The 25,215-nt window shown below is 48.1% G+C and overlaps 1 protein-coding gene across 3 annotated transcripts in view; it reads right to left on the reverse strand.

The window, feature by feature from the left end:
• Nucleotides 1–25,215, reverse strand: part of tbc1d22a (TBC1 domain family, member 22a) — an 83,647-nt gene that overhangs the window by 34,358 nt on the left and 24,074 nt on the right. Inside the window, exons 8-11 of one of the 3 annotated variants that reach the window (XM_037460119.2) lie at nt 24,547–24,609; nt 24,089–24,154; nt 20,980–21,094; nt 6,900–7,006 (exon numbers count right to left, since the gene is read on the reverse strand). In XM_037460119.2, the coding sequence (XP_037316016.2) occupies nt 6,900–7,006; nt 20,980–21,094; nt 24,089–24,154; nt 24,547–24,609 (351 nt within the window). The remainder of the gene's footprint in view (nt 1–6,899; nt 7,007–20,979; nt 21,095–24,088; nt 24,155–24,546; nt 24,610–25,215) is intronic. The other 2 variants (XM_037460120.2, XM_037460121.2) reach the window with 2 other exon arrangements.

Genomic DNA, 25,215 nt, shown 5'->3' on the forward strand with positions numbered 1-25,215 from the left:
TCAATCCATCCCTCTATCTTGATTTTTCAACTCATAAGGGATACTTATTTATTGCACTTTTGTATTGTTAGGAAAGCATAAATGTTTACAGCATAATCACAGAAGAAAAACAAACAGGTAATGCATTGGATAGTTATTCAAGACTTGTGTTTGTAGGTGCTTACTTAAATTTCTCATCTCACTCTTCTTCCATCCACTACCACCCCCTCTCTCTATTACTGATTTCCTTTCCCCTCCTATTCCTTTGAATTAGCATATTTACCCATATATCTCCCTCTCCATTTATTTGTCTTTTCCAACACTTTGGAGGTGCTAATGAGACTAGACTTGACTTTGTGTTTTGAACATGCTATTATGTGTCCTCGGCTTTGTTTTGTTCCCTGGTGTTTCATTTTGTTCCATGCTGCACTGCATGTTATGTTTGTGACTGATTGTTCTTTAGTTAGATCTCTTTTTTACCTTTCTTTTTACCATGGGATACATTTGTGACAAGGATAGGAATTGTGGCTTTATTTTCCTTTTTCCTTCCCTTCTTCTGCGTTCACATTTATTCCTTTTCTTTCATCTTTTTCCATCTTAAATGACTTTCCTCACCTCCTCTCCTCCCTGTGCCTTGCACGATCTCACCTCCTTTATTGCTTTGTCCCATTTTCTATTTTCTCCTTTCTTATGCCCGTTCTCGCTCACTTCCTCTCAAATCCAATATGTAGGATCTTTGATCAGCTGAGGCAACAGGAGGAAATCAACCCGCACTCCTTCATTATTGATACGTGCTCCTTTTCTCCTGCCATCTGTCTGGCCACTACATCTGACCCGTGGGGGGGAGGGGGTTTCGGGCGGCCTCGTTTCACGTAAATTCACCGTCTCTCTCGGCCAGGTGTCAACAGCCTCTCGTTCTCTCCTTCATTGTCCACTCGCTCTGTCTCTCTGCCTCTCTTCTCTCTCTCTCTCAGTCAGCTGAATCAATAGCGCTTCACCTCTCAGTCCATTCTATTAGAGACGACAATGGCTCCATGCCAGACTAAGATTGCCTCCTATTGTGGCGCAGGATGTCTATCAGCACGTTGGACAGAACCAACACGACGACGCAGTGAGGGGACGAGAGAGGGAAGAGACGTAAGGACAGAGAGGGAGAGAGAGAGATGACAGGTCAAGATAAAGAGCGGACAATAAACTGAAGGACATGGCAATGATCTGTCACCCTTGTACGTATGCGTGTGTGCGTGAGAGAAAGAGAAGATGAAAGTGATTGTGTGAGGCAGATGACAGGTTGTGATAAGGTGTAGACAAAGGTGTGTACAATTACAGTTGTTCAGAGCTCGAGGCGAATCAGACTGATTTCCTTCTGTTGCTTTAGTGTGCGTCTGTGTGTAGTTTGAGGGCGGTCAAGTTGGATGTGTGTTGGCAGCATGAGGGGGTGGTTGGTCCATATGATAACATTGCAGGCACGTGCTTAATGTAACTTATCAGAGAGGGTTTGGGAATCGTTTTTCCAGATACTTCCTCAGGAAACCAAAGTCCAAAAAAAAAAAAAGTAGTTTAGGATAGGAGCCTAACAGACATCCACTTTACTGAGTTCCATGGCTATCTACCTGTTGGATGAAACAACATCCTTAAAATAGTCCACGTCACGACGCCACGCCGTATCATTAGATCCTTTGCCTGTATCAAGTGTCTTGGAAATCTATTTCCAAAGTGGTGCAGCAGCTAATAATGGCAGCACGGCTAAGAGCTTGCGTTCCCAAAGTTGGCCCGGATTTCTAGAAAATATAAAGTAAACGAAAAAACTTGAATAGTCCAACGTGAAAGTTTGAAGAAATTCCTCGCAGGCGTCCACCAGAATGAGGCGGACCACAGGCGGAGATGGAGAAAATACATTTTAAAAAGTAGAACTGAGGGAACGAATGTAAAAAGGTTTCTCCAATTCCCTACCCCAATTACAGAAACCATGTATTAAAACAGATGTGACATATAGGAAATTAGGTCACTGCCGAAGGCAGAGCTTAACCTGGCTAATGTGAATATTAGGCCGACCGCCTAAGACCGTGCCTCTTGGACCATTAAACCTGAGAACGCTTTGCCAGACGTAGCCTTCTTCATAGCATTCACTTTGTGACGGGGCCCGTTTACCCGCGAGCGAGCCAACGACGATTCCTTAGAAGTGCAAATGTAAAAGCTTTCTTTCGTTACAAGAAAGTACAGGGAAGTAACCGCAGCGGAGAGATTAACCTGCACTTTAAGAACGCCTTGCCGGAAGAATTGTGGAATGGAAGCAAAGCTGCCTTGCCCTACATGACCCTTAATGTGATCAGCACCACTTGTCCCTCCGCTAACAATGTTCTTCATCCAGCAGGAGGGCGCACACTCTTTCCTTTGTGCCTTTCCTAATGCATAGACGTCCCCCTCAAGCCTCAGCCTATATTCTCTGGAATAAAGGGAGGGGGCAAGAGGGGTTCAAGGTGAGCTGAAATGAAAAATGTGAAACCTTTCAGATCAAATCCCCAGTCAATTTGTGCACTTATTAAACCATAATTTAAAAAAAAAAAAAACTTGATATATTCTTATATAAAATTCAAGGTATCGTTTCGTCCCAAAAAAACAAAACATTAAGTCTGCTCATGCGAGCTAGTAGCGACCAATGAATCCATCCATCAATGGGCAGCTTTCAGCGATTAGGTCTGTGCGGAGCCCCGCCCCTTCTTAGCTTTCACTGGGGAACGAGCGGGGAGGCTACAGACGCTCTGACTTCTGCTTCACCGGGACTCAGAGGCCAACGCGAGGTGTCATGGAGCAGTACATGCACTCCAATACGACCTGGTAAACAGACTATACAAACACATGCACACATGTGCAAACAAGCTGTCGAGCGGCTCGCACGCACACACCAGCTGGAAGATCACTTCTTGTCTGTGTGTGTGTGTGTGTGAGTTTTGGATTGAATGACAGCCCACTGTGACAGTAGGCCCCCCTTGAGGAAACGACAACAGAGGACACAGAGTCTGGTTTGGTCTGACTACCGTCTGCTACACGTCAATCCTTGGACCCCTGTTCCCATTCGAGGGAGACTCCATCTATAGCTGGCACCGCAGAAACAGATGGTTACCTTGACAATGAGCAGGCAGAGACCAGGGGAGGGGCTGCAGGCAGCGGAGAGGGCGCTGTAAACCGTTGAGTCCTTAATTGAATGTTGATTTTTTTTATCTGGCTTACTTTGATGGAGACGGGTCTGCCTGATTCGAGGTTGTGAAGCGGCTTTGTCCAAATGGAAGATCTTTTCGACCTCGGGGGCATTTCGGCCTCAGTGAGTATCCCAAAGTGCAGCGTCGGATTCAATGCAGGAAACAGAATTGAAAACCCGCCAAAAATCATTTATCTCTGAAGCTTCTCGGTGAAGTGAAGAAAAACAAGATGTGAATATAGACGTCCTTCATGTTCTCCGCTCCGTGGTGGCTATAAATAAAAATGACTGAAGTTAATTTTAAGGCTACAGCTGTGTGTCTGATGAATAATATCAACATCTCCACAGTGTTCAGATCCCGAGGTGAAATTACATTCCTCAAAGTTTGGCCCTGGACAGAAAAAAATACATGCTGTAAAAGGCATATCTGCAGAATTAACATAAAAGGCAGGTTTTCATCGGCCCGGGTTTAAAAAAACAGAGAGCCTTTGGGGGTGTTTTGTAGGAATAATGGACTTGTTTTTCTTTTTGACTTCATTTGCCTCTCTTGGCGTGGCAGGTTAGACACTGGCTGCCTCACGGCTCATACCGGAAAACTGCTACGTACTGAGAGTGACAGTCACGAGCACTCAGATACCTTCACCACCTACACAGGACTAATTAGCAGCGTTATTAAACCTTCTGTTTATCCTGACGAGTTTACTGATATAGAATAAGGTTTAGGCTCAACAGGGCATGTTTAAAACACAACATTGGGCAGAGGTCCCGGTTCTTTAAAATTCATAAAAAAGGCAGATGCAAAAACGTTTCAACATGTTTTGGCCTTCTCAGCCGGCGACAATGTTCAATTAAGCGCAAGTAGCCGATACTAATTGGCTGCTGGAGATGCCGAGGTAACGTCGAGGTCAACTCAACAGAAGTGCGTCCCAAATTGGCATAAGTGCTGATTCATAGGACTTCCATGTACTTTTTGGTCTGTTTTATTCAAGTTTTATTCTTTACCTTTAGTGGTCGAGTTGTGAACAGGCCAACGCGTGCAGCCTGTTTCATGTGTGAAATGACTGCGGGGGTCGCGTGCCATTCTCCTGTAGTTGAGGCTTGTCCATTTAGCAGTGCCTTAAAGGTCACTGCCAGGAAAGAAGAATGGCTGTCTTCACTCATGTAGCCCTGCAACTGTCAGTCACTGTCTGCTAACGCAATGTGGGTGAAGTGTGCGATGCGTTGTTCATTGGCCTGGGGGTGTGTAGTCCTGGATGTCAGCCTGACAACACAGCTAATTTCATCAAAAGCACACATAGACATTCTCACACACACACACAGAGAGAAATGTGGCTCTTCAGTCTGTCCCCAGCCGTTAAAAGGGTCATCCAAAGATGTAGCAATTCTCTACATTTTAATGCTTTTTGAAGTGTGAAGATTAACACAAAATGAAACGTCCCCCTCAACAACTCGTTTGTACAGCTGGGACACCTACGTACCTCATAACCGGGCCCGCTCCGGAAGGGGGCGGGAGCTGCAGTGTTGCCAATTAAAGCGGCGGCTCATTAGAGAAGCCGCTTAAGCGAATTGACAGCCAGAATAGCCTGTTGGCTTTTTTCTTCTTAGGTGGCAGTGAGACACTAAAACCAGAGCTAATGGCCAATTTACTGCATTGAAAAATGAGGAAAACTTTCAGAAGTACTTCCACTGTACACTAGGTACTATAATCATAAAAAATTGCAGCGAAACTACAGCAGCAGTTTCATGGAGGAATGGAAGATTCTTTTTCTTTTTTTTAGCTTCCAAATTTATCCTCAAATTTCCCCAACCCTGTTTCACGGTGCATTGTGACACATTTAAAAACCCATTCAATAATTTATACAAAGTGGTCGGAAAACAAGCGCCCACCAGCGTGGCGCTGAGCGGATTGTAACCTGCATAGGCAGTCTCTCCCTAACCCCCTGGCCCCCCACCTTCAGGGCGCCTTGGTTAAGTGTGTAGTGGATGTGAGAGGGCTGGAGACGAGGTCAGGACAGGGATCACCAACTCATCACGGAGCGTAGGCACCCGCCTTCGTCAGATTGTTTACAAGGCATTGGAAAGGGGGGGGGGGGGCTTCCCTGGTGCATTGCATGTAATTAGTTTGGAGCCAAGGTCACAAACAAACACGGCCGCGGGGGGACTGAAAACATCGGCACGCGCGCACAAAGAAGCACACTCCATTTTTCTCTCTTACTTCCTCCCTCTCTCTCTCTGTCGGCCTTTCTCCCCCCCTCCCACCCCCGTCTTGATCTCTCAGGGGCAACAAGGCACAGCCTCTATTAATTTCCTAAATGAATAGCCAACCAATTGATGGTTATTTATGGATGACCACGCTTCATGCACACCACATGCTCCTCACTATTAATTAACTTTAGCGTCGGGCCTGGCAATATGTTGACTTTGACGACACCGGGTCTGTTTTTAATGCACAAGTGTATTGACCAACATAAACTATTAGAAATGATCCATTAGAACCCTCTTCCATCCCCGAGACGTCGCCACAGTTTTTTATTTCACCCCGATAACACTTATTTCCATACAACAATAAGGGCATTGCCTGATCAATACACTTAAACACTAACTTCTGCGGATATCCTCCTAAATGTTACTTTAGATTAGGGTCATTGACCCGGCCGGGGGGCCTGCTGCTCTGCTTTAATCCAGGGCTGGCGTGTTTAGAGTTGAAAGATGGCTCAACTATGGCCACAGTGTGTGATTCGGAGAGCTGGGTGGGGGGAAAAGTTTTGGGAGAGAGATGATGAAACAAGAAGCCTTGGTGCAACTAGCTGGCCTCCAGGAAAATATGCAAGACAATCCCATTTACCAAAAACCTACAAGGCTTTGTGCACAATGCTCACAGTGTGCGTCACTACGATCTGCACTGCCATGCACATTTAAACTCTTCACTCTTCTCAGTGATGTTACGCACTTGCCAAGGATTACTTTGTCATGAGCGCAACGTTTCCTTAGTGAAGAACACCGGGTGCCAGATCCAAACAAAAATGATGACTGGTGTGTTTACTGCATGTCGAATTAAATCAGAGAACAACTGGCCAAATAGCCTCCTAAGTTACCATACGAGCGTGACCAGTTGTCAGCTGTGTGCCGCTGCAGAATTAATGGGTCTCCTCAACCCATATGTTGCTGTTGTAATAAATAAAGACTGCGTAGGAAAGCTGCATGAACAGCAGTGATCTGATTATAGTTTTTTTATGAAGTTTGACGAGGAGATCTTTCTTTTAAATACCTTTTTACCCCTTCTTTGCACATTTAGTGTGGCTTTATGGAGTGATGCATACCCCGCTACACTGTCCCTGAGGAGTGCGTTAAAGCCTTCCAGTCACAAAGAACTTATCGATTAAGCAAAACCAGGGAAGCATCTGATTTGTGAAGCAATTGCAGAAGTCTCAGCGCGTCAACATCTCAGGGCTTAAATCGCAACACGTAGTCCAGCTGCCCACGGGCCGCCTCTTTGGATCGTCGCTACGTGGGGCCGGAAGATCTCACCTCTGGGGTTCGTCCTCAGAGCCACCTCGTATTAAACTGTCGATGCCGCACTGGCTGCGGTGCAAGCCGATTGGACGGCTGCGGACGAGCGTAAACAGACCAGAGACCAGAGAATACGTATAGTATATAAAACCAGACGTGGCCATTGGGAGGCGGTTCTGAGGCAGCCGGCATCTTCTCGGCGTTCGCTCACCTGGATGCCGTCCAACAGTTTGCTCATGCACCAGAAGCTGTCGGCCTCGATGTTCCTCAGGGCCTCTTCCTCCAGACTGGACACGTCGAAGTTCTCCACCTCCTCCTCTGAAGAAGACAAAAGGGGGGGCAGAGAGAGAGAGAGAGAGAGGGTGATAATGAAGCAGTGCAGGGGAAAGAGATGGGGGAACTAAAAATCTGAGGAAGGTGGAAGAGGTGAAGGGAATCTGAGCGGGGGCCTCGAAACTAACGAAGCTCAAAGCTCAGCACTCGCAGCAAGGACATGAGGTCAGGAGGCCGAGTAAGGGTTGCCGCGGCTAAGACGGGGACGCGTGGAAAGGAACGATGACACTGACATTAGAGATTATATATCTAATAATTGGAATCTTTCAACCTTTTTCCCGCATCTAGGTTGAATATTCTGAAAATTGCACACGTTCTCACACAGAGTAATATGTACATTTCAAATGAGTGTGGTTAACTTCATTTATATCATGTTTGCTTCGGCTTTGAACTCGCTTCGAAGTAAAAGGACCGCTGCAAATGACGTCACTAAAGTAAAAAAAGAACAGTATTTTTATTTAATGATAATGATGATGATACGCATACCAGAATCGACTCGGTTACTAAGCGGCTCTGAAAAAAAAGGTTACGGCAGCATTCGTGAGGTGTGAGGTGGAGAAGGGAGCACGTCGTGGGAGGCTGGGAATGAACACTGCAGAAAGACAAAAAGGCACTGCCACACAGAGGAGACCGCACGGAGGAGACGGCCGGCGAGCAGCGAGCGCCCCGAGCTCCACTGCCATAACCGGCGGGTGACTTCAGCGACGGGTGTCATCAGATGTCATTAACGGCAGCAGTGTGTGACGGAGCGCGGGGGGGGCCTTTGACGGGCTTCTGACAAGCCCCCGACAGCCAGTGGAGAAGAGACTGATTAACAATGATCCACTGAGAGACGGTGAGGGGGGGGGGGGGGGGGGCGCGGCGACACACATTTGCGAGCGTGCAAATGCGTGTATGTGCGGTCACATACCAAAAAGGAAATTCACGCACACACCCGCCGGCGCTGCTCGGTATCCTTGGCAACCCCAGCGGAGTGTCGCCAAGGTTGTAATGAGCATGCCCACTCTGACGGACAGACGGACAGGGAGCTGGCGGCGGGCCAGGACTATGGAGCCAGTCACGAGGAGGTGGCGAGACGGCTGCATTTTAAGGGAGACCTTCTTGTCTCATCAGACCTGGATGGTTCAAGCTGGTCCAGGAGCAACCCCCTAACCCCCCCCCAACCCCGGCAACCAGGTCTTTGGGTGGACGGCTGGCGGTCAGACGTCAGCACGGCTCATTCTGACCACAGCCGCAGGCCACAACGCTACCGACATGATTGGTGCACCGAGATGCCATATTCATGAAATCCAATTTAATGAAATGAGAAGAAAAAAAAATGTGATGAAAGCAATATTTCTGCCCCGCTTCAATTGGGGCCACAGCGCGTGAAGTCTACAACGATCAGCTAAAAGAGAAACGCGGCGTCGAGGCGCAGAGACGCCGTCGGTCAGTATTTAGTTTGATGGCTCCTCCACAGCAACACATGAATGGAGTCGGCCCCCCCTCCCCTCTCACTCTCACTCCCGCTCACTCTCTCTCTCTCTGGGACGCCATTGGATTTGTAGTTTGAATACACTTATTGTAAACCAGTTACAACTGGCAATCCGCGCCGGTTAACAAGGCGCCGCTGCTCCGGTGTTCTGGGGGACCAAGTGGCGCCCCAAAGGCCTCAAACCAGTCGCTGTCACGCTCGCTGGACACTGATAAATGTTCACAAAAAACGCCAGCGCCAGGGTCATTAGTCACCTTCACGGACAGGGAGTCCCGACAGCTCATTCTGTTCGCCGGACCAAGCGCTCCGATGTGGGCGCCGAGTGCCGCGGCTTCATTCTCATGGACCGCGGCGTCCTGCAGACTACCAGCATTCTGGTGACACAACGCAACAAAACATCTACACGGGGGCCCGCCTTGAACGCCGCCACGGGCCCTTTGGGTCAGTCGAACTTCCTTCCAAAGGAGAGGCCACTGATTGGTCTCATCGGCTCCGAGCCCGCCGTCTGTGCACCAACTGGGATGCGCAGGCCTCTGAAGCCAAAAGCGCACAAACACAAACGCACGCACGAGAAGCAGCAGCACGCGCGTGCAGAAACTCACACCTTTGAAGTCTCTTTTTTACAAAAACGGGACCGTTTCATTTATGATTCCAAACTTTCTCCGACAACCCGCATTTAAGGTGAACTATTTTTCTCTTCTTGACACAGTCTCACTTTGCATCTCCCCTCCCACGATCTGCCGCTCGTGCCTCTTCTCATACCTTCCTCTGATAGTCTCTTGATCTCTCATTCGGTATGTCAACACTTTCCCTCCCTCCCTTGTTTCCTCCACTTCTCCAACACACTCGTTTGACATGCCTTCTATTGCTATTACCCCTGCCTCTCCAAGCTGTTCCCCTCTCCCTCCTTCCCCTCCTCTCATTGGCTGCAGAGGGTTTCCTGCCAGGCTCCGGGGCTTATTTCCTGTTTGTCCTGCTGCGGGAGGGGGGGCAACCTGTCTAGGGAGACCTGGCAGCACTGGCAGCTGTGAGCACTTGGCACAGCTTGGCATGCAGAGCCGGGGTTACACCTCCAGAGACCGAATGGCGAGCGCCCACGCCCCCACTCAGACACACACACACATAAACACACATGTTTGTGAGTGTACACAACGCGCGCCATCTGCCCTCTACAAATATGGGCCACAAGGTAATGTGATGTAAGATGATAAACGAGCTAGTTTAGCTTGATGCAATCATAAAGTATGTGTATCCCAAGTGTGTGTGTGTGTGTGTGTGTGTGTGCGCGCGCCTTGCACTGCAATAAGAAACGGTCCCGTTTGACAGCCTTCTGTTAGCTGTTGATTAATCACAAGCAAACCTTGTAGGCAGAGAGAGTTTTTACAAAGTCTTCCCAATCCAAAACTCACAAGATCACACGCAGTCAATACTTATAATTTACAGCGCCGGTTCGGGGTAAAATCAAAAGAAGCTAACGACCTAAAACCGGGTTGCCAAAATACACTGCCAGCCCTCAGATTGACACCCAGGTGACAGAGCAGGAAATGCTGGCGCAATATTTGCACCTTGCTGCATCGTCTCCCCCCCCGCCCCCTTCCTCACCTTCCTCTCACTATGGATTCTGTAACAACATAACACGTGTGATCTCTCCACTGTTGCACAATTAGCACAATAACACAGCTGGTAATGAGAGCTGAACATTTGTGTTGTTGGACTGTTTTGTTTTTTCCAAAGAGAGGTGGCAGTGGATAATTAAGAAGAGTCAACCTGGAAAGCCTGGTGTCACTAACACATTAGCAGCAAGCGCACACACACACGCGCACACACACACACGCACACACACACACACACACAGGAAGAAAAGTAAGAATGAATGAGAGAGAGAATACAGAGGGTAGAAGGGATGTATAGATTATTATAATTATTTTTTGGGGTTCACAAAACTAAGAAACTTATCTTGAATCCCCCTTCTAATTTCCAAAAAATCAGATGAATAGGATGATATCCAGTGTCTTGGCCTCATAGTTCTTGAAAGTCCCAAGCTTTTTTCTTCCTCATTGAAAGCCCTGAACCAGCGATAAGCAACATTGTGGGCCTGCCGAAATCTACAGGATCACTGCAGCAATGTTCTCATCTCCCGCTATCTGCACCATGAGCCATGTGTCCATACATCAAACAGCGGGCCCCACAGCTGCTGGCAAGATAATGTCCTTGACATCAAATGGAACAAGCTATTAATGCCATATCTGCCTATCTGCAGACACGTAATGATCCACTTGGCCCCGGGGGTGAGATGGCGCCTTGTGTGCAAACGCCGAGCGCGGCTAATGTATCTCTCCCCCCTCCCCCCTCCCACATTGGCTTGTGGGATGTTAGTACGGCACATGTATGGGTGCGCGCGCGGGGGGCGGAGTGGAGTGGTGTGAGCATTGCTGAATGATCAGAAGCACTGCAGGCGGGCCGGCGAGCAAACAACACTTCCTGCTACGAGGCGCCGGGGTTGATTTGCCGAAACATCACGGCACAAGATGGGGGAAAGTGGGGAGGGAAAAAAAGGAGACACACCGAGAGGCATTTTTAACCAAACGGATGTGGGTGGTTGTATGTCACTCAGTCGATCGCATTAGGTCATTGAGCGGGCAGAGGCGAATCAGGGTCGCTGGATCTAGGGTTTTAGGGGCATGGCGGGCGTCGGATCCTTTTTGGTTTCCCACAGTTTGACGCGAGGAAGAAACACCGGGACGGTTCCAGGAAAGTTATCATGGACATTTAAAAAAAATGGATTCATTTGAAAAAGAATTATTCGTTCAACAGACAAGTGACGAATCGGTCCATTAAGTCCTAAGTGTGTGTGTGTGTGTGTGTGTGTGTGTGTGTGTGTGTGTGTGTGTCTACAGGCTTCTGGCCGAACAGTGATGGGGGGGCCGTTATTATTACATTACATATCATTACTTGTTACTATAGCCGATTTACAACTTGCTATAGATTAGAGCCATTATAGTTATGAACGACAGCTGCCACAATGAAACGGCGGAGTGACGCCTGAAGCAGTCGCAGGCGGATATTAGCGAGAGCGGATCCGTCCGTGTGCACGGCGCCGTTGTCGTTGTTTCAGACGCGCGTACGAGACGTTTTGCGCGAGAGCGGGATGACGCAACCCTGAACACCACACGCCGCCGTAAGACAACTGTCTGAATTGCATCCAATTGCATCAGGTCAAGCAAATTGCGTCTCACTGGTGACAGAATGAAAAAATAGAATTTTTTTTACCGCTTCCCCCCCCCCCCCCCCCAATAAAAGTGCTGACAGGGAAAACGAGATATAAGGACTCTATGAGGAGGGCTTCAATTTATGGCTTTTTATAGTCACATAATTAACTTAATCTAAAAATATTCAATAACCCTTGTGATTATTCACAGAAGATAAATCATTTCTTGACAGAACTATTTCTCCGGATCATTTGGGCGCTCTATTGCTTTTTATCAGGAGGCATGAGGAAAATCTCCGGTTCGACGGGGAAATAAGATCAGGCCGGATGCAGTCGAAGCTATTGGCTGCTATTGGCTTCAAGCTTCATATTATGTAATGATCAACCACGGACGACGGTCTAAGTGGTTACAGCGGTTGTTTCCCACAAGTCGAAGGTTCCCGACACATCCAAACGCAAGTGGCCTTGACATGGCTCCAGCAGATTTCCCATGTCTGTCATCATGTTCACGCTCTTCTAATTAGCATATCCGTGTCCTGTTCTCTGACAAAATACAGAATTGATTTGCTCTAGCTGGCTGGAACGCTTCCTTCCTCCACCTCACCAAACCGTCACACTTATCACAATACGTAATGAAATGAAACCGGCCTGAGATAGAATACAGCTTATTTCCCTTCTTACGTTACAGAATTTATCGTCAGGCTCTGCTTCAAATCTGTAACGATCCGGTGAATCTGGACAGCGTTCCTAAACACTGAATGGATTTTTGAGTACATTACCACGGTGGATCTTATGTACACTCAAACAAGCTGGAAAAAATAGAAACGATTTAGACTTGTGATTGGGTCCTCAAGTGCCTTTCCACCTATTTGTTTACATCATGACACATTTTAAACTGGTGTAAAGTCGCAAACTATAATGAAATTAATACGTGTTGCTGTTTTATCAAATTGGTAACACTATAACTATTTTATTAAGAATGGAATTTGTTGTGGTGTCTTGTTACCTTGCGGATCTACACTCACCGGCCACTTTATTAGGTACCCCATGCTAGTAACGGGTTGGACCCCCTTTTGCCTTCAGAACTGCCTCAATTCTTCGTGGCATAGATTCAACAAGGTGCTGGAAGCATTCCTCAGGGAGTTTGGTCCATATTGACATGATGGCATCACACAGTTGCCGCAGATTTGTCGGCTGCACATCCATGATGCGAATCTCCCGTTCCACCACATCCCAAAGATGCTCTATTGGATTGAGATCTGGTGATTGTGGAGGCCATTTGAGTACAGCGAACTCATTGTCATGTTCAAGAAACCAGTCTGAGATGATTCCAGCTTTATGACATGGCGCTTTATCCTGCTGAAAGTAGCCATCAGAAGTTGGGTACATTGTGGTCATAAAGGGATGGACATGGTCAGCAACAATACTCAGGTAGGCTGTGGCGTTGCAACGATGCTCAATTGGTACCAAGGGGCCCAAAGAGTGCCAAGAAAATATTCCCCACACCATGACATCACCACCACCAGCCTGAACCGTTGATACAAGGCAGGATGGATCCATGCTTTGATGTTGTAGACGCCAAATTCTGACCCTACCATCCGAATGTCGCAGCAGAAATCGAGACTCATCAGACCAGGCAACGTTTTTCCAATCTTCTATTGTCCAATTTCGATGAGCTTGTGCAAATTGTAGCCTCAGTTTCCTGTTCTTAGCTGAAAGGAGTGGCACCCGGTGTGGTCTTCTGCTGCTGTAGCCCATCTGCCTCAAAGTTCGACGTACTGTGCGTTCAGAGATGCTCTTATGCCCACCTTGGTTGTAACGGGTGGTTATTTGAGTCACTGTTGCCCTTCTATCAGCTCGAACCAGTCTGGCCATTCTCCTCTGACCTCTGGCATCAACAAGGCATTTCCGCCCACAGAACTGCCGCTCACTGGATGTTTTTTCTTTTTCGGACCATTCTCTGTAAACCCTAGAGATGGTTGTGCGTGAAAATCCCAGTAGATTAGCAGTTTCTGAAATACTCAGACCAGCCCTTCTGGCACCAACAATCATGCGACGTTCAAAGTCACTCAAATCACCTTTCTTCCCCATACTGATGCTCGGTTTGAACTGCAGGAGATTGTCTTGACAATGTCTACATGCCTAAATGCACTGAGTTGCGCCATGTGATTGGCTGCTTAGAAATTAAGTGTTAACGAGCAGTTGGACTGGTGTACCTAATAAAGTGGCCGGTGAGTGTATACTTCTTATCTATACTATAAATCTATTGCTCAGTAACAAAACAAGCTGAAAAACCATAAATCAGGGTTATGATAGCATCATGGATGGTGATCCTGATTTTTTTGCCGTAGTGCCCACCTCCGTATAAGACTCCTAAATGCAGCCTCCTCAGGAGAAAGAAGTAGACCGAATACAAAGTGTCAACCATCAACTGTGTGAGAGAAAATAACCTATTTCAGGGAAGCGAAAGAGAGACATTTATGGAGAGAGAGAGGTGCAGACAGAGGGTCAGAAACACACATCTGATTCAATTTCTGCCCGTCCAAATGCTATTACTTAACCCCCAGAAACATGGTGATTGCGCTCTAAACCGAATAGATGAGCGGAGCCTACGACAAAGCTCCAGCGGGGGGGGAGAGATAGAGAGACAGAGCGAGGGAGACAGAGGCGGCATCAAAGAAAATTGAAGAACAAATCTCAAACAAACTGCATGGGGAGGGAGGCGGGGGGAGGCAGCGGGGGCAGACTAATGCCGACGATGAGTCAACGGTAATCTCATCTGATGATTAAAGCCGGAGAAATTAAGACAAGGCGAAAGCTGACGAGGAATAAAGTTGAAGAGACAGTTTCCCCAGACAGCGTCGACCGCTAAGCAGCTCGTTAGAGCTGATCTCAGCCGGCAATCAGAGCGAGGTTTAGGACGGAGGGCGCCGCCGGCATGTCGGACTACGCCGGCGATAGTTAACCATCTACCGGCCGAGATCAGAGAGACCCACAGGGGGTCGGGAGGCAAAAGGTGGATGCAGTGCTTTTCAGATTTACTATAATTTAGTATCTTGTGGATGAAGGCATGCGCCTGAATGATGGGGCAGCCTTGCAGTGATCAGCATTATCAAATGCACTTCTAGAATCAATACAACAAAACACTTTAGGATGACATCATGAAATGTGACAAAACACAACAAAAAAAGTGCACTAGAAGCATTAAAAAGCAATAAAAAAAGGACACAGTTGATCAACTGCATCAACAGAGCATCAACAAGGCTCCATCTATTAGGTGACGTTAGAAACAGTAACACCAGAGGGACTGAAAACACCAAATGGCAGCGGCCCGCATCCTAACGACACCGGAGCGTACCGAGTCCTCAAAGGTCGCCACTTCCTCTCCACGACCACGCACGCTGAGCCGATCATCTAGCGGCGCTCCAGCGCGGTGATCCCGCTGGTGAGGAGGGCTCGGATTGAAAATACAAACAAGCGCGTGGCACAGAGCGGCGGGGCTTACTTCGCCTCTACCGGAGCCGCAAGACAGACACATAGATCACAGAGCAGATCACAGAGCAGATCACAGAGCAGATATGAGCGGTAATGCAGAGAGCTGAAGGGGAGATGCAAGCACCAGACAACACGACGCCGGAAGGGCCAAAAGTCAACGCCCGAAGCGAAGCCGACTGCTGGGTCACGCACGAGGCGTCATAACGTCTGATGAGACTCTTCTGTCTCAGCCCTGTCTGTGTGTGTGTGTGTGTGTGTGTGTGTGTTGTCACGCTCCTGTAGGCATTTCATCACAGCTGACTACTGATTACGTTTCCATTTTCCAAGCTTTTTTCCCCCGGATGCCCGACCAAACCAGTGTGTCTGCAATGTCACGCAAACTGCGACTGTTGTGTGTGTGCAGGTGCGTGCACGTGCAGATGCGTGCGCCTGTATAAGATGTACCTGTCACACCTTGACCCGTGTGAGCTCAATGCGTGGTGATGGAGGTGCAAACACGCGTCGGCAAAAAGAACAACAGCATGAGCAGTTTGAGCCGTGCTACAGTGCACGAGTGTTCACGAGCACAGATGACCTACGACCCATCTCGAAAAAACATCCCATCAGAGTATTACCATGGAGCATTACAGAGTCGCAAACTGATCTGCTGGGGACATTTTGAGTCGTACATTAAAGACATTTGTGTTAAGGTGAATTCTTTATTTCTTCCCAATAGGCCACTTGCTTAACTGTTAAAGTAATAGTCATACTGGTTCTGATTTTCAAAATAAACGGCTTTCTTTCAGTGAGTAACTGGAATTTGTATTGTGCCCAAGCTGCAGTCATTAACAGCTTTCACATTTCTAGCTGTGATGCATCAGTCTGTGGGCCTTTCAGAGCTAAATGGAGGAGGCTGGATCTACGAAGGGCCGGTGTGCTCGTGTACCCGATTTAGCAGTTGTACATTTAGTCCAGTCCAATACCAAACTGAGGGTTGAGGTAGTATTTCATGTAAATTTGTACTTCTACTCCACGCAGAGCTGACACGGACCGAGCCGCAGGCCCCCTTCACCCCCGGGACCTCTCCAAAAACGTACATGAGGCAGTCCATGTCCTGCTGCCAGGGTCAGCCAGCTTCACCCGCAATAAAGTGTAAAAAAAACATTCTGGGGTTCAATGTGGACCTGTGGTGGGACAAAATAAGACTATGGCGAGCTGCCAGTTTAGGTAATTAATGAGAAACGCTGAGTGACCTCAAGCTCTTACTTACTAAAAGCTGCATGTATAATTTACAAATGTGCCCTAAGGAGGCAGAAGTTGCCTCGCATAAGCAAGTCATGGAGAGCATAAAAGGAACTAGACTTTTGGCTGGAAAGAGTAGCCTGTGGAGTAAAAAGGGCATGTGTCCAGGGCCAAGCCTCTATGTTATAAACACACACTCACACAGCCCAATCACAACCTACATCACAGACCCATTGCTCTGCTTGCTCCCTCTATCTTCCCTAATAACACCGAGGACAGATTCCCAAATCCTTTCTGATGTACTCAGGACTCTGGTTGGTTGGTCACACACTGTGTGTTGTGTAAATGATTCAGACTTCCCTTCTAAAAAGGAAAACGTCTTCAGTTCTTCCCATTGGGAGATGAGCCTCTCCCTCTGTTGCAATAAAACGCATTTACAATTTCAAACATATTTGACCAAGAATATTTTATGTTTGTCCTCGAGCTTTACTCCTCAAGAGTTCCTGCTTCCTAAGCAGATCATCCCACTTCTACAGGGACGACAACACATGTCGACAAAACGGCAGAAGGATTTCTCTAGGAAACTGCAGGTACGAAGCAACATCAAAAACCTCCCGAAGCATTTCCGGACAAATATTCAATGAGATATTACATAAAAACACAGCAGTTCTGTCAATATTGGACCTTTTTGTTAAATTCAGAGCTTTCACATCTATTTTTTTCCATTCTGAAATAAATTCTTCAAAACTGTGAGATGCCTGCAGCAGAGAGAACCCAAACGGACCCACAGTAAATATGTAAAAGGCCTTTGGTCGGTCATTCAAGAGACAACTCCGCTGCGGAGGCCAACACTGTCCGAGTTAAGTGCTGAATTCTTCCATGAATCCATGTGGCGGAGAAGAGGCCGCTGCCCGCCACTTTCTTCCCGCTACAACTTGTCGTCTCCTGGTTGATGGGCGGGAGGGCGCTTTCTTAGTCGGTCGTTTCTCCCGCCTCCTTTTTGGAACGTCGTCTTTTTCTATGCAGTTGTAGTCCTCCGTACAGTCGCCCCTCCTTTCTCTTCAGCAACAACGTCTCCCTGCGTGCCTGTGTGCATATGTGTGTGGATGGGGGGGGGGGGGGGCAGGGGCTGCCGTTCTACCACTTTGTCTTCAGTCTAGCAGCCATCTCCGCCGTGCCTTCGCCGCTCTGAATTCATTTAGAAAAAAAAGCCACTACCTCATCTCTTCCCCCTGTCTTTTTAACCTGCCGCCTGCCCTGCCCCCCCCCCCCCCCCCCCTCCTCATCTTTCTCTCCCGGAGCGGATCCATACTTAGACACTGGCATGCAGATTGCTTTATGGATCCGCTGGCCGATCAATGGCCGCTCCACATTTAGAGAGGGCCGGCCCTGCTCCTTGGCCCGTCACGGCCCATCCCGGCCTTAATTAGATGACTTTTATTGTCGGCTAATGGGGGAGGCGCTGCTCTGTGGGAGACCGGGGAGGGTGTGGGGAGGGGAGAGACAAAAGCAAAGCGACGCGTCACAGGCGGAGAGCGAGAACGATAGACTCTCCAAAATCAATTTCTCCTTCTGCACAAAAGGAGGCCCGCTAGATTGCTTAACAGTCCTGGTAGATACACAACAACTTTAGTGCTATTTTTTCCTTCCTTGGCATCGGGAGAGTTCATCAATAATCTACCAATTGGAACTTTTCAATGTGGATTAACAGTCAGGTGTTAATGAAAGTTGTTGACGGGGTGTGTGTGTGTGGGGGGGGTCAGAGTAGTTGGGCAAACACTCCACTTTGCATCATCAAAAGGTAAATGGAGTGTAAGGCTGAACAAGGAGCGCACTGCCAGACCAGGGCTGTTTCCTGATTCTGTAATCCAGATATGAAAAGTGGAACAAAAAGATACAGAAGATTGAGCAAATGGGAATAAATCAATAAAGCCTTAATCAGGCTCCCTAATAACAAACTCTCTTCCGCCGGCTGTCGGCTGTCACACTACACAGCGTTGCACGGTTCAGACACTTGCTATAGCTCATCATCCTGTGCGAGTCTTATATGGCTACTTGCTGATCGGAGCCCCGCTCTCAGCGACTGCGCTCCTCGTTTAGCTTTACAGCTTTAATGGGTACTGATCGGGTCACTGTACCATAATATAAACTATCAGGGCCCTCACTTCTCACAACAGCCCATGCTGAGTCCATTAACCAGGCTCCTGCAGAGTAGACTTTGTGCAGGACATTAAAGCAGATGCCCTTGCAGACCCGAATACACGCAGGATAATGTTGTTACTGTGGCGTCTACCGGTCTCATCAGCGTTCTTCTCAGATGCAGCAGGCAGTGAAGTAAGCTTTCAAAAAAAAAAAAAAAAAGCAGCTGAAGCTAACTGCTTAGGAACCAGCAGCTGGCAGACTGAGTGAGCAGCATCGTGCACCATTTAGCTGCTGAAGAGGCATCAAGAGTTGGCCAAGACCACAACGGAGCTAAACTGTCAGAGTTGGCGTGGGATTTGCCAGGTGGACAGAAAATAAGACTAAAAAGGAGTGCTGATGTTGCTTCCTGTCCGTGAGGCCGCAGGAAGCTCACAAGCTCACGTCTCAGCGCGGGGAACTTGTTGGTGTTGTTGTTGTTGTTTAATCAACTGCAATTTTTGGCATTAGGGTAAAATTGAGTATTCTTCTTTACAAATATGAATCATTTGAAAAATTATATAAAAATAAATTAATATATAACTAATAATATAATATTATTCCAATATTATTATTATTATTATTGCGATTCTCTATGTCTAAGGCCTGTGGCGATGTGCAGTAAGAAAAGTAATGGACAGTTCTGGCGGTTCGCTTATGAACCGCTTATGAATGCTTGTATTTGCGTACTTGTTTGTGGGAGAGGTGTTCAGGGGGCGGCATCAGCCGCGGGGTGTGGGATAACGTAATAGTACATATTCGTAATCATTCTTAGAGGTGTAGAGGACGCAAAATGAAGAGATGGCAGCAGCAGAGCCAGAGAGCAAGCGACCACAACAACACCGGAAAAGTGAGTCTCTCACCTCTTCCTCCGCCAACACATGCACACAGGAGAAGAATAAGTCCTACGTCACGAGAGAGACAAAGCTCTCTATGCGTCAGAATTAAAAAACACAACAACCACGCACCAACCCGGCATGTGAGATGCCAGCCAGCCACGTTTGAAGGTTGGCTGGCTGTGCACGTTATCCGCAGCTCATCAGCGCGTGGAGATGCAGGGGAACAAAGAGCCGCAGTGATCGCCTTGAAGATCAGACAAGAGAGCCACACCCCCCCCCCCCCCCCCCCCCCCCACCGAGAAAGGCACAGAGAGTGCAGGCATAAAGCATGTGGAAAAATGACGCCGATAGAAAAGACAAGGGAAGCCGACACAGGAGAGCCGAGCGCCATGACGAAAAGGAAAGAAGGGGAGGAAAAGGTAAAGTTGAGGCCGAGAGGAGCGGAACAAAAAGAGGCGCCGTTTGTTGGGTTCGCAGCTCGGTTAGAAGTGCTCCCCCGAAACGGGTTTGCTCGTGCTGCAGTTTGTGGTATTGCTGCATTGGATTGAAGTAGAGAAAACCCTTGAGTAGGGGCACTCAAAGCAGAGCGCCGGGTGCGTGCTTGTCACCACTTAACTTGTGGATCCTAATTGTCTCTCGGTGACCACGGGCGGAGTGGGCGAGGCGGTCCCAGGAGCGCTCCGCGGAGTGCTCAACGGGCCAAATCACGGCAGCGAGGGGACGCGGCGTATACGTGCAGCGCATTGAAGAGCTCGCAGCACAAGGGGAAGCACACAGAAACGCATGGAGCCACTTAAAAACTTTTAGAAACCCGTGGGGGGGGGGGGGGGGGGCTAACCGCTCAGACACTTTTGCTTCTTAAAAAATAACGCTACGTGCTGGAAAAACAACCCCCGGAATGTGATTGAGATGGCTAATAGGACCGTATTCAAAAACAAAATCTGCAATGGCAAATAACCTCGAAAATGAGTGGGGTTCAACCTGAAAATAGCCCATTAGATGATTAGCTGACTCAAAAGCAAAAAAACATTAACTTGATAAGACGTGCGATGCTTCTTACAAGAATTATTGCTTCAAAGAGTTAAATTCACAGAGCACAGGTTTAAAATCCAGGGCCTTTCGCTACGTCTGATATGTCTCGTCTCTGCTGTCTTTTTAATAAAGACTACTAATTATGAAAAGATAATTAAGATCACTGGCGGTGCTCTTTCAGCTGCTCATACTACTAATACCAGTTGTATTCAAGTAAACAGCAAAATACAGACTTTCCGCGGCTGTGTGTTTTGTTTCAGACACAGTACACTTATGGTGGGAAAGAGATTAAGAGTGGGATCAGAATCAATGCGGCAAACATGAATGCGCAGAGCGGGAGGGCGACCGGCCCACCTGCGCCCACAGCTCGTGCTCGGGGGGAACGCAGCTCGCGTGTGCACACTGGGACACAGACTGAGGCTCAAAGTGTCACAAAGAACAAAAGGAGATCAGGGAGACGACATCAGTAGCATATTGCACAAAAGGGAGGTTTCGAGAGGGAGCCACTTACCGATGTACTCAAAGACGTAGACGACGAAGAAGGGCGTGACCAGGTCGTTGATGCCCTGCACGTAGCCGCTGGCCGGGTGGCGGATGGCCCAGATGAAAAGGATCCGCTCAAAGATCTTTACACACACAAAAGACAAAGAGTCAGAGGGCCGGCTCGGAGACACGTCTCCACGTCGCCACTACAGACACTCATGCACAAAGGGAGTTCATTAGTGTAGGCTTGTGTTCAAACACAATAGCGGCGGAGAAGTCAGGAAATGTTTGGCACAGACCCACGTGCGTGGATTAACGAACGCATGAACCTCGAAACCTGTTCGGTGGCGCCACCGAACAGGTTTCAATGGGTATTCTCTGACGGACAGACACTCGGCCGTTTGACTGACAGGTTCCAATCAGAGAAGAGGACACACTGCAGGGAGTGAGTGAGGTGCGTTTAAAGGCAGCAGTGGCAAGCTGGTGAGGAGGAAAGTCTGACGGAACACTGCAGATGTGGATATTGATTTTAGAGCAGATATTGAGGTGGTTTGAACTGGAGAGCAATCGCCTCTTAGTAGCAGACCGCAGAATTCAAATGGCTGACTTATAATCACCCTTCTGGGTTGGAAAAAACACACCTCAGAGGGAACATGGATTAAAAGGTTTGGGATTTAAATAGCTGCTTTACAAATGTAAATAATTGATCCTGGTCCAAACCTTTGTTTTGTTCCACCTCTACACTCTCTGCCACCTGGACCTCCTCTGGAACTATCCTCTTCTTTATTGTCTTCATGTCGGTCGTCAAAAGAGACAATCGGAATGCTGGCCTTTTTTCGGTTTGTGTCCACATATAAACCTTGCTTTGAAATATATATATTTCTTCATTACGTGTTTGCTGTTAAACGCCGTCGCACCTGAATTTGAATTCGACAAGCCTTGATGTTGTGCTTGTTTTCTCTCAAATGGATTACACCACCCCCCCACCCATCAAGCACTTTCTTATGTTCCTGTCACTTTCCAAATAGCCTCATAGCTCATTGTTAAAAAAAAAAATAACATGGCAATGTGTTGGTGGGGGGGAACTTATCATATTCTATTTGAAGTAATTCAGTAATTCAATCAATGTCAAGATGGCCGCAGAGATCGGTGAGACGCAAGTCTCTCCACCCCCCCCCCGCACTTTTCTCCTCGGATCCCCGAGGCAGCCTCCACACCTCCCCCCTCCCGCCGTAAAGCTCCATCCATCAAACGCAAAGAGGTGCGGCTGCTTTCAGGGCCAACGGGTAATGGGATCCTCTCCTTCGTCGAGTCGGCACACGCACACAGAAACACCGCACCGGGAGTTCGGTACCGGGCAGAGAGTGTTTGGAATGTGGAAGGAGCGAAGCGCTTCAAACACCGGCAGCCGCGCTGCTCCTTCCTCGGGTTTATGTGGAGTTCACAAAGTCCTCGGCGGGGGGGGGGGGGGGGGGACGAGCCGCGCCTTTACGGAAATGATGTGAATCGCAGATGATTTTTTTTAAATAAATGTCCCTGCTGACGCGACGTCTCCTGCTCCGTCCAATTGGTTCCGGACACTCGAGGACCCCGGGTGAGGGTATTCTCGATAATGGGAGGTTAAAAAATCAAAACGGGTGGGAATAATTCTTCACTGACTATAATAGAACAAGGAAGGGCAAGAGTTTTCTTAAATATTGAACGTGTTCCCTGAAAAAAAGCATCAGGGATCAATCAAGCTCCCTCCGAGGACATAATATGTTCTTTTCATTTTGAGAATTTATAATTGCAGATCATCAACTTGTTGTGAAGGTTGCATTGTTCTCTAGAACGAGAGAAAATCAAACCCTTAGAGAGCACTGAAGAAATCAACGCAGAACTGCTTCAATATCTCTTCCCCCCCAAAATGGAAAACACGCTTATCTGACTTCCATCTGCACTAAATCTCTCCAGTCCCCACAAACAAGTGAATAAAATGAAGCAGGGGTGATTTTCGGGTGGCGCAGCAGCAAGTATTATCTTTTTTTTCTTCTTTTTTTTTTTTAAAGGTCTCTTTGGGGTCTGCTGCAAACCGAACTAAATGAGGTGCACACGGTGCTTGAATATAATGGCGGCCTTTCTCTTTGCCTTGGAAGAGGGGAGAGTTGGTGCGAGGTGACAGAGAGGCAGAAAGAGCTCTGAGGGAGGGGAAGAGGACATGCACAGTAGTAATACATACTCGACATCCCACTTGTCTCATCTTGTTTCCCTCCTTAAATCCCTGCTACAGCCCCCAGTGGTCTCCTGTAGGAGGCGGGCCTGCGTGGGACTGTTTGTGATTGTGTGCACTGGTGAATGCTTGCGTGTCTCCTCGTTGTCCCTGTTTCTTCTGTCTACCTGTGTGCACATGCATGCGTGACCTTTGTGTGTGCTTGTGTGTTTTTCGTCCACACAGAGCCAGGCCAGAGCTCTGTCCACATCGATAGGCGGCGCCTCATCGTGGGATTTTTCTATCTAGCTTCTGAGCTCTCTGCTTCTCGAGCAATAACGAGGTAAACCTGACCTTGAATAACTGACGGGAATCGAGTTAATTTACGCATCAACTTGCACCGGGGCAGCTGCTTGGTTAGTCCCCCTCGGCCGGCCCCCGGTTTACAGTTGAAGTATTTAAGTAAATTATGTCCAAAGCAGCTTACAGCAATGTAGTGACTCCAGCAATGTATGCATCGCTGTAAGTTTCCCTAATGTGCGCTAAGTACCCGCGATTGCTATTGTTTTATCAAACATGCTGCTTAACAGGGTCTTATGATAATGAGTTCTCGTACCCCCTAAAACGCCCCGGATGCTTTAGGAAATGCTTTGTTCAGCAGCACTAAGGGAGCGGAGCGAAGAACGCTGACTGTGCAGGCCGAGAGTTTGTGCAGATCTGATCTCATGCGTGATTGAAGGCAGTTTGTAATTCCATTTCTGTGCGTGTGTGCGTGTGTGTGTGAGGCCGTACCGGACCATGCAGTGTGCCATAGCGAGGGTTTACCCATTTCGAATCATTTGTCATTGTGATTGCACAAACAACAGTTTGATGATGTCACCACCCGTATCTAGCTCAAACCAGGGGAAACCCCGCTAGGTGAAGTGGTGTGTGGTGCAGCCGGTCTCACCTCTTGGACAGAAGCTTGTTGAAAGAGAGGAATAAGAGGATTAGTTCTCGGTATGTCAATGTGAATCTGCAGAGAGAGGAAGAGAGAGAAAAAAAAAAAACATTGAAGCAACGGGCAGGTTAGCATAGATCTGGGCATCACAGACAGTGACGGGGGAGAGAGAGAGCGAGCATCAATTAGTGGATTGGTGTCCTTGATTGAATGCAGAAGGGCGGTTCCTGTGATCTGAAATGGATAGCAGTAGTGGTCTGAGATGCCTCTATAATACTCTGTGCATCAGAGTACATTGTGTGTGTGCTGCACCACGTTCACACCATTTCAGAGCCCCACAGGTGGACGATGCGACAGGCGGACAGAATCATCAGAAGGGGACCAGGCGGATGCACGATAAAAAGGCCCGGGTCGGAGCGGCAGGGGCAGGGGTGGGGGAGGGCGGGAGGACCACCTGACAACCTTACCTCAGTCACCTTTGGCTGCAGCACCAAAGAATCAGGACTCATTCTGGGAATATCTATGTGGATCTGACAGCAACATTAGAGAGAAGGGTGTCAGAGAGAGAAACACACACACACACACACACACACACACACACAGGTGGGACGGTAGCCGAATGAGCACATGGGTAACTGTACTGACTTCTCCATGCTCATTGGAAAGGGGGCGAGGGTGGTGCATGGAGTGGCGTGGTGCGCTGCGAGCCGCAAGCCCATGTGTCGTGTCCCTGAGCAAGACACCTTACCCCTAATTGCCCCCCAGTCAAAAATGTAATGCATGGGTTATAATGCAATGTAAGTTGCTTTGGATAAAAGCGTCAGCTAAATGACATGTAATGTAATGCCTGTGCCGCTCAGCCTACAGCCCGTCATGCTTCCAGCTGTCATGGCTGCAGGAAAAATCCACACGCAAGTACAAAGTATGCGTGTAGCCACCCGAGCTACGTGCTCTCCTACGGTGTGTTTAAGGGTCATTTCTGAAGACTTTTTACCCTTTAGTGGGAACAAAAAGTTAGTTTGTTGCAATGTTAGCGGCTCGCTCAGTTGTTTCAAAACTCCCGCATACATACACAACTTTTAAACACTTTCTCCTCGGATGGAACTGAACCGCAGCGGTACTTCAGAAGAATCAAG

This window comes from Pungitius pungitius, chromosome 2 (genome assembly GCF_949316345.1).
Source record: "Pungitius pungitius chromosome 2, fPunPun2.1, whole genome shotgun sequence".
Classification (NCBI taxonomy): Eukaryota; Metazoa; Chordata; class Actinopteri; order Perciformes; family Gasterosteidae; genus Pungitius; species Pungitius pungitius.